A 13,319-nucleotide genomic window follows, 5' to 3' on the forward strand; every position below is an offset into this window, starting at 1 on the left:
TATTTTTCAAAGGTCATTTGAGACAGACAGACAGACAAAGAACTCCCATCTGCTAGTTCTCTCGCCAGATGCCCCAGCAGCTGGGAGTGGGCTAGGACAAAGCCCAGGACTAGCAATTCAGGTCAGGTCTCCCACGTGACTGGCAGGGACCTAACTCCTTGAACCATCACCTGCTGTCTCCCAGGGTGTGCGTTAACAAGAAGCTGGAATGGAAGGCAGGGCTGGGTCGCGAACCCAGGCACTCCCCTATGGGACACAGCATCAACAGCTAGGACAAATGCCCACCCATGCCCTGGAGGCATATTTTGATACAGAGGATGAGGGTGGCCCACAGTGCAGCACATCTCCTTGACCTCAAAATGACAAGAGTCCAGAGACCCGCCTCTTCGAGGTTGAGCCCGATGGGCACTGCCAGTCATTCCTGTGCAGAAAGAAAAGGACACGGCCGCACGACCGGCCCCTCGCCCATCTACTGGCCTATGATTTCCGTTCATCTCTAACAGTGCCATTGGGGGTTTTCCCCTCTTGCTTTTATTACCTTACCATTAGACCAGTGAAGAAGAGGAGGAGTTAGAGGAAGAGGAGGAGGACATGGAAGAAGATAGGAAATCCACGAAAGAAGAGGAGAGTGAAGTGCCGAAGACCCCGGAGCCGCCACCGGTCCCTGTCCTGGCTCCCACTGAGGGGCCGCCCCTGCAGGCCCTTGGCCAGCCTTCCGGCTCCTTCATCTGTGAAATGCCCAACTGTGGGGCTGTAAGTGACTCTGTGTCGTCCGGGATCGGGGACAAGCCAGGGCCTTACAGCTGTGCCCAGCTTTTAAGAAACGATGCATTTTTTAAAGGATGCACTTGCTGTTTTGAATTGCTCAAATACAGCATTCTTTAATAATCCAAAAATATCATATAAAATAATTTCCAATATAAGTTCCAGTTTATGAGAATCTAATAGGGTGTATCATCTGATATCAGTGATAGCTAAATGGGCTTCCATGAGCCCTGGTGACACTCTGGACATTGAATATAGCTTCTTTCTCGTCCCAATAATTTAGCATCCTGGGGTCCCTTGTATTATGTCGGGACTTCCAATCCCTGAAGCCTTAACAGCTATTTTCTTATGCATTTGCTGTTCCCTATTCCAAGAGAAAGGATTCACGTTCAACCTTCTTCTGTGTGGCCATTGTTGTCATATTCACTCGGCCCACAGATATTTACCGAGTCTGTGCTCTGTGTCGAGCGCCACACTGCAGGCTGGAGGACATACGGCAGGCCCTGCCCTCAGTACGAACTGAATCTGAGCTGGGGCTCAAACCCAGGCGCTCTGATATGGGATGCAGGCAGGCATCTTACCCACTCTGCCAAGTGCCTCCCCCAGCCCCGCCCCACCATGGGGATTTTAAAGGATGTTGAGTCTTAGACTTGTCCCTGACTAATCTGAATTGGTGAGCTTTTTTGAGATCAGCTTTCTTAAAGTCTGGTGCACAGCTATAGGCAGGTGCCAAACTGATGTTCTCGTCTTTGCCCGTACATTCCATAGAACAGCACTGGTTTCCAGGGGGTATTGAGCACTGTTTCGTGAGCGTCATTAAGCTTAAGGAAGCAGCAGTCTATAAAATATTTAGATCCTAAGGCAAAAATTCACTTGATGTTACCTTTAAGGGGGGGGGAGTGAAAAGGTAAAAATAAAGAGGTAGACACTGCGCATGAGCTCTGGAGAGATCACTGGCTGGCTGCTAAGTGCTTCCCGACCTGGCCCCTTGGTCACTGCTACTTGGTGTTGAGGGCTCCAGTCCAGGGAGGGCCACGGTGCAACTTTAAATGACAGTGTTGCTCAGTGAATTTGGTCAGAAGTTGGGCACTTCCTCAAGTCCCAGTCTTGATACATAGTAAACGTCTCACTGAGGGGGAAGTCCTCTTTTACTTCAGCAATCAGAAATGCTCAGCAGGATAGATATTTGTTAAATGGGGAAGCATGCTGGTTTTAGTGCTTGCTTAACATTGGTTACTAAATCAGCGGTAGTTTTTTTTTTCCCCTGCATGACACAATAAACAGAGCTCATGAACTTAACCCAGAGCCGCCCCTCTCCCCAGACAACAGCTTGGTGGGTGCTCCCTTTAGCTGTTGAGTTGAGCAAGCCGGATATTGGGCATCTGGGATTGCGGGGTGTGGATCGCATACTCTTTCAGCTGTGGTCCTGAACTGGGGGTGATTTGTTCCCCCAGGAACATTTGGCAATGTCTAGGGATGTTTCTGTCCCATCTGGGGAGATGCTGCTGACATCTGAAGGGCAGAGACCCCCACATCATCCCCCAGTGGAGAATCACGCAGCCCAGAGCGCCAAGGCTGAGGAACCTTACCTTATGGCAGGCTTGGAAGACTGCCAGTACTTCCCCCCAATTAAATTGCAAAGGGGTCAGACATTGCTGCAGCAGCAGGCCACTGATTGAGGCCATCTGTCCTATAGGGGAGATGGTAGGGAACCTAACAGTGTCTTCAGAGTGTGTTCCTAGCGCTGCTGGAGCTTCCTGGGATGGGGGTCAGGGGGAAGGATGGAGCAAAGCAAACAGGCCCCATCTTGGGGTGCTGGCTCCACTTCAGCCAGAACACCTCTGCTTTGAACTTGAGCTTTGAGTAAGACTTGACTTGTTTAAAAAAAAAAAAAAAGAAAGAAAGAAAGAAGCAGGGTTGGGAGGTGGGAAGGGAAAGAGGTAAAAGGGAGGGAGTCTGGAGCTTAAAAAAAAATAAAAAGTACAAAAGCTGGTCCAGCACCCTCCTTAGGTGTGCAGGGGGAAGTGGCCTAATGGCCAGTCCTTGTTGGTGATGACAGAGCTGGGCCCGGGCCCGGGCCCTGGTCTCCTGACCTGCAGACAGGAGCTTTGTCCTTCACTCTGCCGTGATGCCCCCTGCGTCCTGAGGGTAGCAGCGATGGGGCTGTTTGCATGGGCACAGCAGCTGTGGTTGTGATGATGGAGTTGTATTTGCTGTGACAAATGCCCAAAGTTTGCCTGTCGATAGACACTGTGTCAAGTATCGCCTGTTTTGCCACTCAGTAACTAATAACCCTAATTTCCTTTTCAGGACTGTAGATGTCATGTCACTCCCTTTCTTCCCCAGGTGTTCAGCTCTCGACAGGCACTGAACGGCCATGCCCGCATCCATGGCGGCACCAACCAGGTGACCAAAGCCCGGGGTGCCATCCCCCCTGGGAAGCAGAAGCCTGGTGGTGCCCAGAGCGGGTACTGCTCGGTGAAGAGCTCGCCTTCTCACAGTACCACCAGCGGCGAGACAGACCCCACCACCATCTTCCCCTGCAAGGAGTGTGGCAAGTAGGTGGCCTGGGCGGGGGCTGACTCCAAGTCCCTGGTGGGTCACTGCTCCGTGGAGGCCGGGCCCAGATAGGCTGAGGTTTCCTTGTCTAGAAAAAGAACCTAGAGACACCGGGTAAAAAAACAACAACAACAAAAATAAATAAATAAATAAAAAACTGCACCACAAAAAAAAGAAAAGAAAAGAAAAAGAACCTAGACCCTCAAAACTCATCCCATCTTGCGGGCCGTAAGGTGAGCCTCGTCTCTGATGTTTTCAGGCCTGGTAAGAGTGGACTCTGAGAGCTCCCCTCTAGTGACCAAACGTACTCTTTCCCAGAAATGATGGTAGGGTGCTAATTCCTCCTCCTTCCCTTCACACCCAAACTGTCCTCTCAAGTGTCATTCTGTTTGCATCCCTGCTGAGTGACTCGAGATTTTCTCTAGATTACCTAATCAAGAACTCTTGGCCCGAACATGGCATCCCTATCATTGCTGCCCATTTCTATGCCCAGGGCAGACATCATCAATCAATCACCACACTTTCTATGACAGTAAGATGGAGCCCCTCAAATCCTGTTCATTGTAATCAAGTTATAACCAGTATTGATACATGAGATGAAGCCTGTTTGTCATGCCTGCCCTTTTAGGTATGATTTAAAATAACTAAGAGGAGACACTGACAATGGTTAGTAATAACAGGTAACATTTACTGGGCATTCATTGTGTTGCTTACTTCACATGCAGGGACCCATTTAATCCCCACACAGAAACCCCATGCACTCTAGATACTGTTTTTACTCCCACATCCCATATCAGAGTGCCTGGGTTCAAGTCCTGGCTCTATTCCTGATTCTAGCTTCCTGCTAATGTGGACCTGGGAGGCAGCAGGAATATATCGATTCGTTGGGTCCCTGCCACCCACATGGGAGACTGGGAGTGAGCTCCCAGCTTCCGGCTTCAGCCCGGCCCAGCTGCTGGGTGATCCTCTGTCTCCCTCCCTCCCCAGGTCACTCGGCCAGGGAAGCACACAGCCGAGATTTGAAACCAGCTTTGAGCGAAGCCTGGGCTCTCCGGCTGCTGCTCTTTGCTTTGCTTGGTTTGTTTATTGACATTAGGTAGAAGCTATGAGTCAGATGCAGGGCTCTCTGCCTGGGGTTCCAGCGGAGAATGTCAGCTGGCTTCCTGGTGGGTCCTCCTGACCTGGAAGGGGTCACATTGTCCTGACGACCTGCCCTGGGGTCTTGCTGGGTTGCTCTCCCCTAATCTCCAGGGCCTCACACGCAGAGGGAAGTGTTACCCGGGAGCTGTCGGCCAGGTGGCTGCTGAGGCCCTGCCAGGAAAGCCCCTATGGGTCCCGGGGCCCTCGCTTGCACAGCCTCAGGGGGCCTATGAGGTATCACCGCTGTTTACCAGGGGCTCGCTGTTTGCCTGGCAGTGTTTTAAGGGGTGTCTTACGTGTCTTAATGAATCTGTAGAATAGCCCTCCGAGGCAAGTACCTCCTGTTTATAAGCAGAAATGGAGCCGCCAGAAGGTTGAACTACTTGTCGCAGAACCCAGCCAGCGGCCAAGCAGGGATGCAAAGCAGGCCGGCGGTGTGGGCGTACGTCCCCCGCCTCCCACCCCGCTGCCTCTGCGTGAACCCAGCCCCACTCCGCTGCACCCCTCGCAGTGAATCGGAACTCACGGCTCTTCCCCTCTGCAAACACAAGGATAGGCAAGATGAATGTAGATGTGGGTCTCCTGTGCTTGAGGGCCCGGATGTGACGTCACCTTCATGTCACCACCCATTGAGGGGACCATGAAAGAATGAACCTCCCGTATTTACTGGAAAAAGTGACCAACCCACCTGGAGCTGACTCTCAGTCCTCTCCCTCCTATGTGTCCTGAGAAGTGTGGGGGCATTGGGGTCTTGCCCAGTTTCCTCTGCAAGGAAGCAGCGCCTTCCCTCGTTTGACTCAAACAGGCTCCAACGCCTTATTCCACCAGGTGGAGACAAAGGACCGTTCAACAAACAACAGTTAGTACAAGTGGAGCCTCCCTAACCTGAAAATCCAAAGTGCTCCAACACCCAAAATACTTAGATACCGTGTGACAAGTGGGGCACTCCATACTGTGAAACTTTTTGTTTCATGCACAAAATTATTACAACTGTGTGTAAAATTGCCTTCCATCTCTGTGTAGAAGGTATATGAAAAAGTGCTTTTTGTGTACATGCAAATTATCTAAAAGCTAAAAAAAAAAAAAAAAAAGATCAAAATCAAAAATGCTTCTTGGGCCCCAACATGTCAGGCAGGGGTATTCTACCTCCACGTCCCATTTCTGGCTGTTTCTCATGGGCACCTGGTACGTGTGTGTGTTTGTGTGTGTGTGTGTTCATGTTGCTTGAGATCTTTTTCTGCCAGAGTTAAGATTTCATAGAAAACAGAAACATGTTCTGTGGTTTTCCAGATTAGGAATAACATGAGGCACATGCTCGCAGCGTGTTTCAGCTGCTATAATTGTGTTCATTACATTAAACAGTTTTCAGTACGGCCAAGTGGGATCGTGATTCATCGGCCCTGTTTGACGCAGGCTGTAAAAATCAAGATTCCTTTTTTTTTTTTTTTTTCCTTTAGGAGCTCAGGAATTAACCTGGCGTGTTTATGTTCACCCCTCTTCATAAACAGGCTGTCTCACACCTGGGCAGATTTTTTCTGAAAAAGCTCCAGATAGTAAATATTTTAGGCTCTGGGGGCCAGACTGTCGCTGTTACAACCGCTCAGCTTGGCCATTTGGCAGTATATAAACAAGTGGATGTGGCTGTGTTCCAATAAAGCTTTATTGACAAACCCAGGCTGGATCTGACCCACTGACTGTACTGGCAGACCCCCGGCCTAAAGGGTTAGCCCCCATCATACCATGTCCTCTTACCCCAGCGTTTCTCAGCCTCAGCACAGTGGACATTTCGGGTCTGATAACTCCTCCTTTGGAGAAAGGGGGCTGTCCGCTACCTTGCTGGGTGTTTAGCAGCCTCCCTGCATACAGAAGTACTGCCCTCTCCCCCAGAAACATCTCTGGGCATTGGCCAGATGCACCCTGGGAGGGCGCACGCTCCAGCTGAGAAGCACTGTGTCCTGGGAAAGCCAGGAACCTTTGATAACGTAATGACCAGCAAGAAGGTTCAGAAGTAACCATCGGGGCGGGTCCAGCTCGGAAGCCCAGCACAGCCAGGACAGAAGAGGGGCCGCTGGGTTTGACCACACACAGGGGCTGGTGGCCTTGAGAGGAGCACCCAAGGGGACCAGAACCTGAGGGGGAAGGATAGAAGAGACAGAGGAGATGGTTTACCCTGTGCACGCATCCTCCAGGAGTGTGACTGTGGAACGACGAGGCCCCAGGCAGAAGACGGGTTGCTTTTAGGAATGGCAACTCCCAGAACGCATTAGCTCGACTTGAGGGTTCTGTGGTAGGGAGGGTATGGTCGGCGAGGGGGAGAGAGGAAGGAGAGCTGACCTGACGAGGAGACAGAGCAGGTGCTCCCAACCCCAAGTGCACAGGAGTGCCTCCACGAATTTCTCCTCCATTGTCCCTAAAAGGGAGCCGGGCGCACTGTGTGCAGCGCTCCTGTCCCTGTCCCGCCTCCTCGCGGAGGAGGGAGGCGAGGTGACAGGTCCCAGGGGGAGGGTGTACAGGAGCCTGTCACGTCCACCCCAGACCAGACAGCAGATCACGCACACCCCTTCCCTGCAGGTCACCCGGACTGCCCAGCACTCCCCTTCTGAATTTCACACGCCGCTTTCCTTCCTCTGCAGAGTCTTCTTCAAGATCAAAAGCCGAAACGCACACATGAAAACCCACAGGCAGCAGGAGGAGCAGCAGAGGCAGAAGGCCCAGAAGGCGGCCTTCTCGGCGGACATGGCAGCCACGATCGAGAGGACTACGGGGCCGGCGGGGGCGCCGGGGCTGCTGCCGCTGGACCAGCTGAGTCTGATCAAACCCCTCAAGAGCGTGGACGTGCTGGACGAGGACGTGGTGCAGCAGCTGGGCGGCGGCGTGGAGGAGGCCGACGTCGTGGACACGGATCTGCTCTTGGATGATCGGGACCCAGTGCTGCTCCAGGGGGACACGGAACTGTAGAGCCCGCCGTGCCACTCAGAGACGGTGCAAAGCCATGGCCCCTGTGTGCAGTCTTCAGGAAGCCCGGACTGACTGCTCGTGTTTGCAACCCTTTTAAACTACCTGTTTAAAAAGTGGTCGTTTTATTCAGGTTTCTGAGGGGGGGGGGGAAAACCAGTTTCTTTTCCTTTTGTTAAAAAAAAAAAAAAAAGTTGTGTGGGGGTCGGGGGTGGGGGAATAAATGCTTGGCGCAACTGTCTATAAGAGGTGTTTCATCTGGGCGTTCTCACACTGCGTCCTAGCAGGGAGCATGCCTGCTGCTCATGGCCCATTGCTGTCATGTCAGCCCTCCTGGGCGGCTCCCCCAGAGCGTGCTGCAAGTGCGCGCGTAGGAAGCAGCCCACCCCCCTCACGCTGGGGTCTCGGGAGGAGTTAACTTTTACTCTGTTCGGACCAGCCAGGAAGCATTCTTCCACCCAAAACCATAGAAGAGCCTGTTCTTTTTGGCCACACTGAGAATGGTCAGTGGGGTCCTGAAATTGTTTTGTGCCACTTGGAAGTACCAGGAAACCTCCACCGTGGAGATGTGGCTGTAATTCACATCTGGTGAGCTACAGTTTACTGTAGCTGCGAGAAATAGGATGGAGTGGGATTTTCCGACACGTGTGAGGGCAAATACAAAGGAAGCAGCATTGACTGAGGCTGACGGAATGGTTTCAGATACACCTTAAGGGCCGTGTTTGCATTCAGATGTTCAATGTGTTCTCACAAGTCACTTAGCAAAGCACTTCTAGACCTCCCGGCTACATTGCGCGGCTTTCTGTTTGTACTTGAAGGTACTAGACCTCTAATCCTTCACATATGTCATCGCCCAGGCTTTTGAGCTGAGTCACACTGACCCGTCCCACCGGGAGGGCAAAAGCCAGGCGGGGACACAGCCCCAGCACGGGGTGGATCCTGCTTCTAGCGTGGAGTGACTGTCCGAGCAGGTGCTGGCAGGCCTCAGCCCGCCTCAGGTAGGCCAGGTGCCCCCAGCGCCCTGTAAGTGTGGCTCGCAGGCTGGGCTGCGTGGCTGGCACAGTCTTGGCATTAGCCCCTCCGTGGAGGCAGGAGAGTAGGGCCTGAGGCAGCTTTGAAGTTTGCCTCTGCGAAAACATGTCGCCCACACGCACAGGGCCCCCACCCCGCTGTGGCCCACGGTCCCACGGGGGACCTCAGGAAAGCCAGGGACAGAAGAAACATAGGTTACTTTCCTCTCCATCATTGTGTCCGCAGAGAGGAGAGCCTGGCACTTTCCTTAACTCGAGGGGGAGAAAATTTCCTAAGCCGTTTTGAGTTGAGAGCCGCCTGGCAGCGTGCATTGCTGTGAGGACAGAGATTCTAGAACTGTTCCGTCTGTCGTGTTAGTGGCCGGTCATGCCTGTCCCAGGGACTCCTTCCCTCGACTCACTGGTGTCTGAGTGTGGGTCTGCTAAGCTCTGCTGCTGGCCGCGTGGAAGCTTATCTGTCGAGAGCAAACGCGCAGAGGGCTGTTTATAAAGCAAAGATGTCTCTTCTGTTTGGAGACTTGCCCAGCTGTTCGGGTTTGAAGCATTAAAAATAAACTGAGTTGCCACGGCAAAAATATAATGCACAATTTCATTTTAATCTCCCATGCAGGATAGCAGAAGGCTTTTTGACTTGAAATGACCAAAGAACTCCTCCTTGGCGAGACAGTTCACATTCCTGAATTAGTATTTCTTGACTTATCAGCTTAAAAGACTTCCTGGTTAAATATTGCACTTACCTTTGTTCCTGCAAAGACTCTGCCTGCATGTGTGTGTTGTGTTTTAGCTCCCGCCTCCCCAAGACCTTCTCTTCCTGACGGCTGATGTCTTCAACACAGTTCCTGTTTACTATCAGATGGTTTTGCATTAGTGAACCTAGACCTCTTTGAGAAAGCCTGTATATAAAAAGTTAACAGATATATTTTATGGAAAAACCCATCTTATTTTCAAATATATTTAACTGCTGTTATATTTTATTAGAGGAAGGTTGTACATATTTTCTAGGAGTTCTATTGTAAAGAAAAGTATTTTTGAAAAAAATTACTGTAATAAAAAGGAAAACCTTTTTAAATGGTGGTTGTGATTGCTTCCTGTTCTGGCTTTGTTATGTTCGGTTCTCAGCAGAAGCCCTGCATGCCTTCCTATCAGGATGTAACTTATTCAGGTTTGCACTATTATGAGTTGACATCATAATATCTCGTGTGCTTAACTGTGTTGCCGGAATGCAAGTCCCTTGGTTCATATCAAAGCACTATGTATAGCATATTCATAATTTTTCTTTTGTAACGTGTGTATTTTTAATAAGGATTTTATGTAACATTTTGGCAAAAAAACAAAAACAAAAACAAGAGGACAGTATTTTCTAGTGAATTTTATAACATTTTGCTAAAAATGTTTCTTCCTAGGTCAGTTTTTGTTAAGGTGAACCAAAAGTCTTATTTTACCAGGGGTTAAAAAAAAAGTTTGAAGCTTGAAAGCAAAGTTATATTTAAACATCATATGTAACAAATAAATAAAAATGTTTTATAGACTTGTCCTGAAAAGGTGCATTCCTTAAAAAACAAAACAAAACTGGGGCATTCTAGGTTGTTTTTCCCCTGAGGGACAAGCATCTTTTTAAAATTCTCACAGTACTTTGTCAGAAACGGAACCAGGAGAATTTTCTGTCGCAGGTTCCAGTCATTAGCCTTCACGGAAATGTATGCCAAGTCCTATAGGTGGGCCTTCATCAAATAGAGATGTAACCAAATAGACACTGTTATATTTATTTGTGAAAACCTGATTCAATATTGCATCAGCTGCTCTGAAAAATAAAAATATTATCTTTTTGAGTTTCTTCTGGCTTAAAACTTCCTTCTTTCTAGCCACTGATGTAACTCCTCAATGCTAGATAAGGCTAACATTTCTGCTACCAACAGTGGTCTCGGTCTATTACTCAAGCTGTTGTTTAAGAGACCAGTATCATACAGAGACTCCCTACAGTAAATCCTGATGGAACAAAGACATAAGCCTCAGCCATTCTTGCTCACTGCCCAAGAGATCCATAAACACTGGAATGTATTCCTTGCCCTTGACTCTCTGTTGGGTCTCCCACCCTATTGCCTTCATACCCCACCCTGCATTCTTTTAGGTTCCCAAGGCCCCGCCCAGTTCCAGGAATTCCCCTCAGCCTGCTGCCCCCACCCCACCCCCACCCCTAACTCTCCTGAAATATAAGATGACCCGGCCCCTGGAGGTCGAGGCCTTCTGCCGAAGGTTCCAGCAGTGTGCACGTGGGCAGCTGGTCACCATCTCTCGGAATTTATTTTCTCTGAATAAATTCTGTAAATTTATTTTATTCTGGCTGTAAATTCGTACACTGCCTCCTCTCTATTCCACGCCTCTTTTCCTAACAAATCCTCCACGAAGTCCCTACCCATCTTGATTCGTTTCTATTTTAAATCTAGATTTGTAAATTTTAATTGTGTTTCCTTTTTAATGGTAGACAGCCAATTTGAGGACAAATTTGAAATTTTGCATTGCATGAAGAATTTCCTTTGAGGTATGCCTGGGCAAGACCTTGATCTTGGTTTGTTTTTTTACATGCATTTTAGCTGTCTGGCTTAGACAATCCTGCATCAAATAAAAGAACCATTAGTCTCCAAGCAATGTATATGCATCCAGTCTTCTTCCAGGAAGTTCTCATGAGCCACCGTGTCCCACGCACTATTCTATCCTGTTTTTTTTTTTTTAATATTTATTTATTTATTTGAAAGTCAAAGTTACACAGAGAGAGAAGGAGAGGCAGAGAGAGAGACAGAGAGACAGAGAGAGAGGTCTTCCATCCGCTAGTTCACTCCCCACTTGGCCGCAATGGCCGCAGCTACTCCAATCCGAAGCCAGGAGCCAGGAGCCAGGAGCTTCTTACAGGTCTCCCTTGCACTGCAGGGGCCCAAGGACTTGGGCCATCTTCCACTGCTTTTCTAGGCCATAGCAGAGAGCTGGATCAGAAGTGGAGCGGCCAGGACTCAAACCTGCGGCCATAGGGGATACCGGCACTGCAGGATGCGGCTTTACCCGCTACGCCACAGCGCCGGCCCCTGCATCCTGTTTTAAACATGGTGAAGCGCGTGTATGAAGATGGCTGTACATGACGAGTGCTTCCTGCCAAGAACTGTAACGCCTGGAAGGAACGTACAGGGACCGGGAACTGATCAGTCCCACCACTGCAAAGAGCAAAGGTCGTGTTTCATAATATGCTAAACTCCCTAACCTCACACACACACACACACACACACACACACACACACAGCTGTTCATAGCAGGTGCTCTGCAACTGTTAATCACTTCTCTAGTCTTCCATGTATGCTTATTTGGGGGCGGGGGAGGGTTGCAGAGAGAAAGGGAGCACCTTTGAGTTTCCCTAAAGTCGATTCTGAATCCCATGGATTCCCAGTCCAGTTTGCTCAGCCGCAGCCAGCCAGCAGGGTTGTACAGACGTAGCTGAGTTTTAATGTGGACATAAACAAAATGTGGCCAGGAAGACATTTTAATTCATCCCAAATGAATCCTAAGTGATCTCTGGCTCATAGATACCTCTGTATAAAGTAGCAAAAGGCTTGGTAACTTCCTCTATGTAAGAGAATCTTGGAAAGGGCCGTCTTTAGAAACAACTGGTACAATCAAAATATGACTTAACTTAGAAATACTGGTCTACTCTTATTTTTCCTGGATAGAAAGCCAAGTGCATTGATAAGGATCACTGGCCTGCTGCTCACCTCTGTTAGCTGTTTGAAAGGTTAGACTGTAGGGAAGAGACCCACAGTGGATAGGCCAAATTCAGAACACTATCCAAGCCCACATACGAGGCCAAAGAGCCCTGTCCACAGCCCAACTGTTGGAAAAAAACACTGTAGGTTTTGCCCCCAGGTAATTGGACCAGATTGGCACCTGACCCAACGCCATTAGGACTAAGGCTGTTTGGTGACACTCAACATGGCTTAGCCCAGGAAGGTGGAGAGACCAGAACAAATGTCCACAATTGTAAGAATTTAGAAACTTGGTGATTCAAGGGAAACAGTGAGTAGCCAAACGCAAGGCCAAGCCCTGAGGAAGGAGAAACTTCCTTAGCAGAGAGAGCCCACCAGTAAAAAGAGCGGGTTTGGCCTCTGCAGAAGGGACTGCGAGCCAGCCCCTTGGGCTGCTTTCAGCACATTTCCAGGTCCTTAACAATAAGCCCCCTCTGGGCCAGTATTGTGGCCTAGAGGGTTAAGCTGCCTCCTGTCACACTGGCATCCCCTATGGATGCCAGTTCGATTCCCCCCTGCTCCACTTCCAATCCAGCTCCTCGCTGATGACCTGGAAAAGCGGTGGAAGAGGGGCCCCGGCATCCGCATGGGAGAACCTAGAAGACACCCTAGCTCTTGGCTTCAGCCTGGCCCAGCCCTGCCTATCTGCGGCCATTTGGGGAGTGAATGAAAGCTGTCTCTCTGTGTGTAACTCGCCTTTCAAATAAATAAATAAATCTTTAAAATAAAACAAACCCCCTCTTCTTTTGAGACAGTGGAAGAGTGCCTACCTCTAGTTCTTTCCGCCAAGAAAGACCCAGATAGAAGTGGATCTCATCATCGAATTATAACCAGCACACTCAGGGGAAGAAAAGACAGCGAACCAGGACTCTGAAGGTGGTCACTGGTTCAGGTGGACTCTGAAGACAGTTACTGGTTCAGGATCACTCTGGACACTCAACATTGACTTTGTGAGCCACTTTATCTCTGACTCCAGGTAAAATTCACACCTTCACATTAGATGCCACAGTGACAGTCACCTGCAAGTTGTAGTCACCACCACTGTGGCTGCGAGGTTATCCCGAAGGGGGCAGGTAGCGAATGC

At 49.7% G+C, this 13,319-nt stretch overlaps 1 protein-coding gene across 19 annotated transcripts in view; it reads left to right on the forward strand.

The window, feature by feature from the left end:
• The window catches only part of TRERF1 (transcriptional regulating factor 1), a 226,174-nt gene extending 218,607 nt beyond the window's left edge, over nt 1–7,567 (forward strand). For 16 of the 19 annotated variants that reach the window (XM_051855691.2, XM_070074094.1, XM_051855693.2 and 13 more), the window contains 3 exons: nt 550–753; nt 3,076–3,323; nt 7,098–7,567. In XM_051855691.2, the coding sequence (XP_051711651.2) occupies nt 550–753; nt 3,076–3,323; nt 7,098–7,422 (777 nt within the window). In that variant the 3' untranslated portion in view covers nt 7,423–7,567. The remainder of the gene's footprint in view (nt 1–549; nt 754–3,075; nt 3,324–7,097) is intronic. The other 3 variants (XM_017345126.3, XM_008262918.4, XM_017345130.3) reach the window with 1 other exon arrangement.
• The last annotated feature ends 5,752 nt before the right edge of the window (nt 7,568–13,319 follow it).

The sequence above is a fragment of the Oryctolagus cuniculus genome, chromosome 5, assembly GCF_964237555.1.
Source record: "Oryctolagus cuniculus chromosome 5, mOryCun1.1, whole genome shotgun sequence".
In the NCBI taxonomy this organism is placed as follows: Eukaryota; Metazoa; Chordata; class Mammalia; order Lagomorpha; family Leporidae; genus Oryctolagus; species Oryctolagus cuniculus.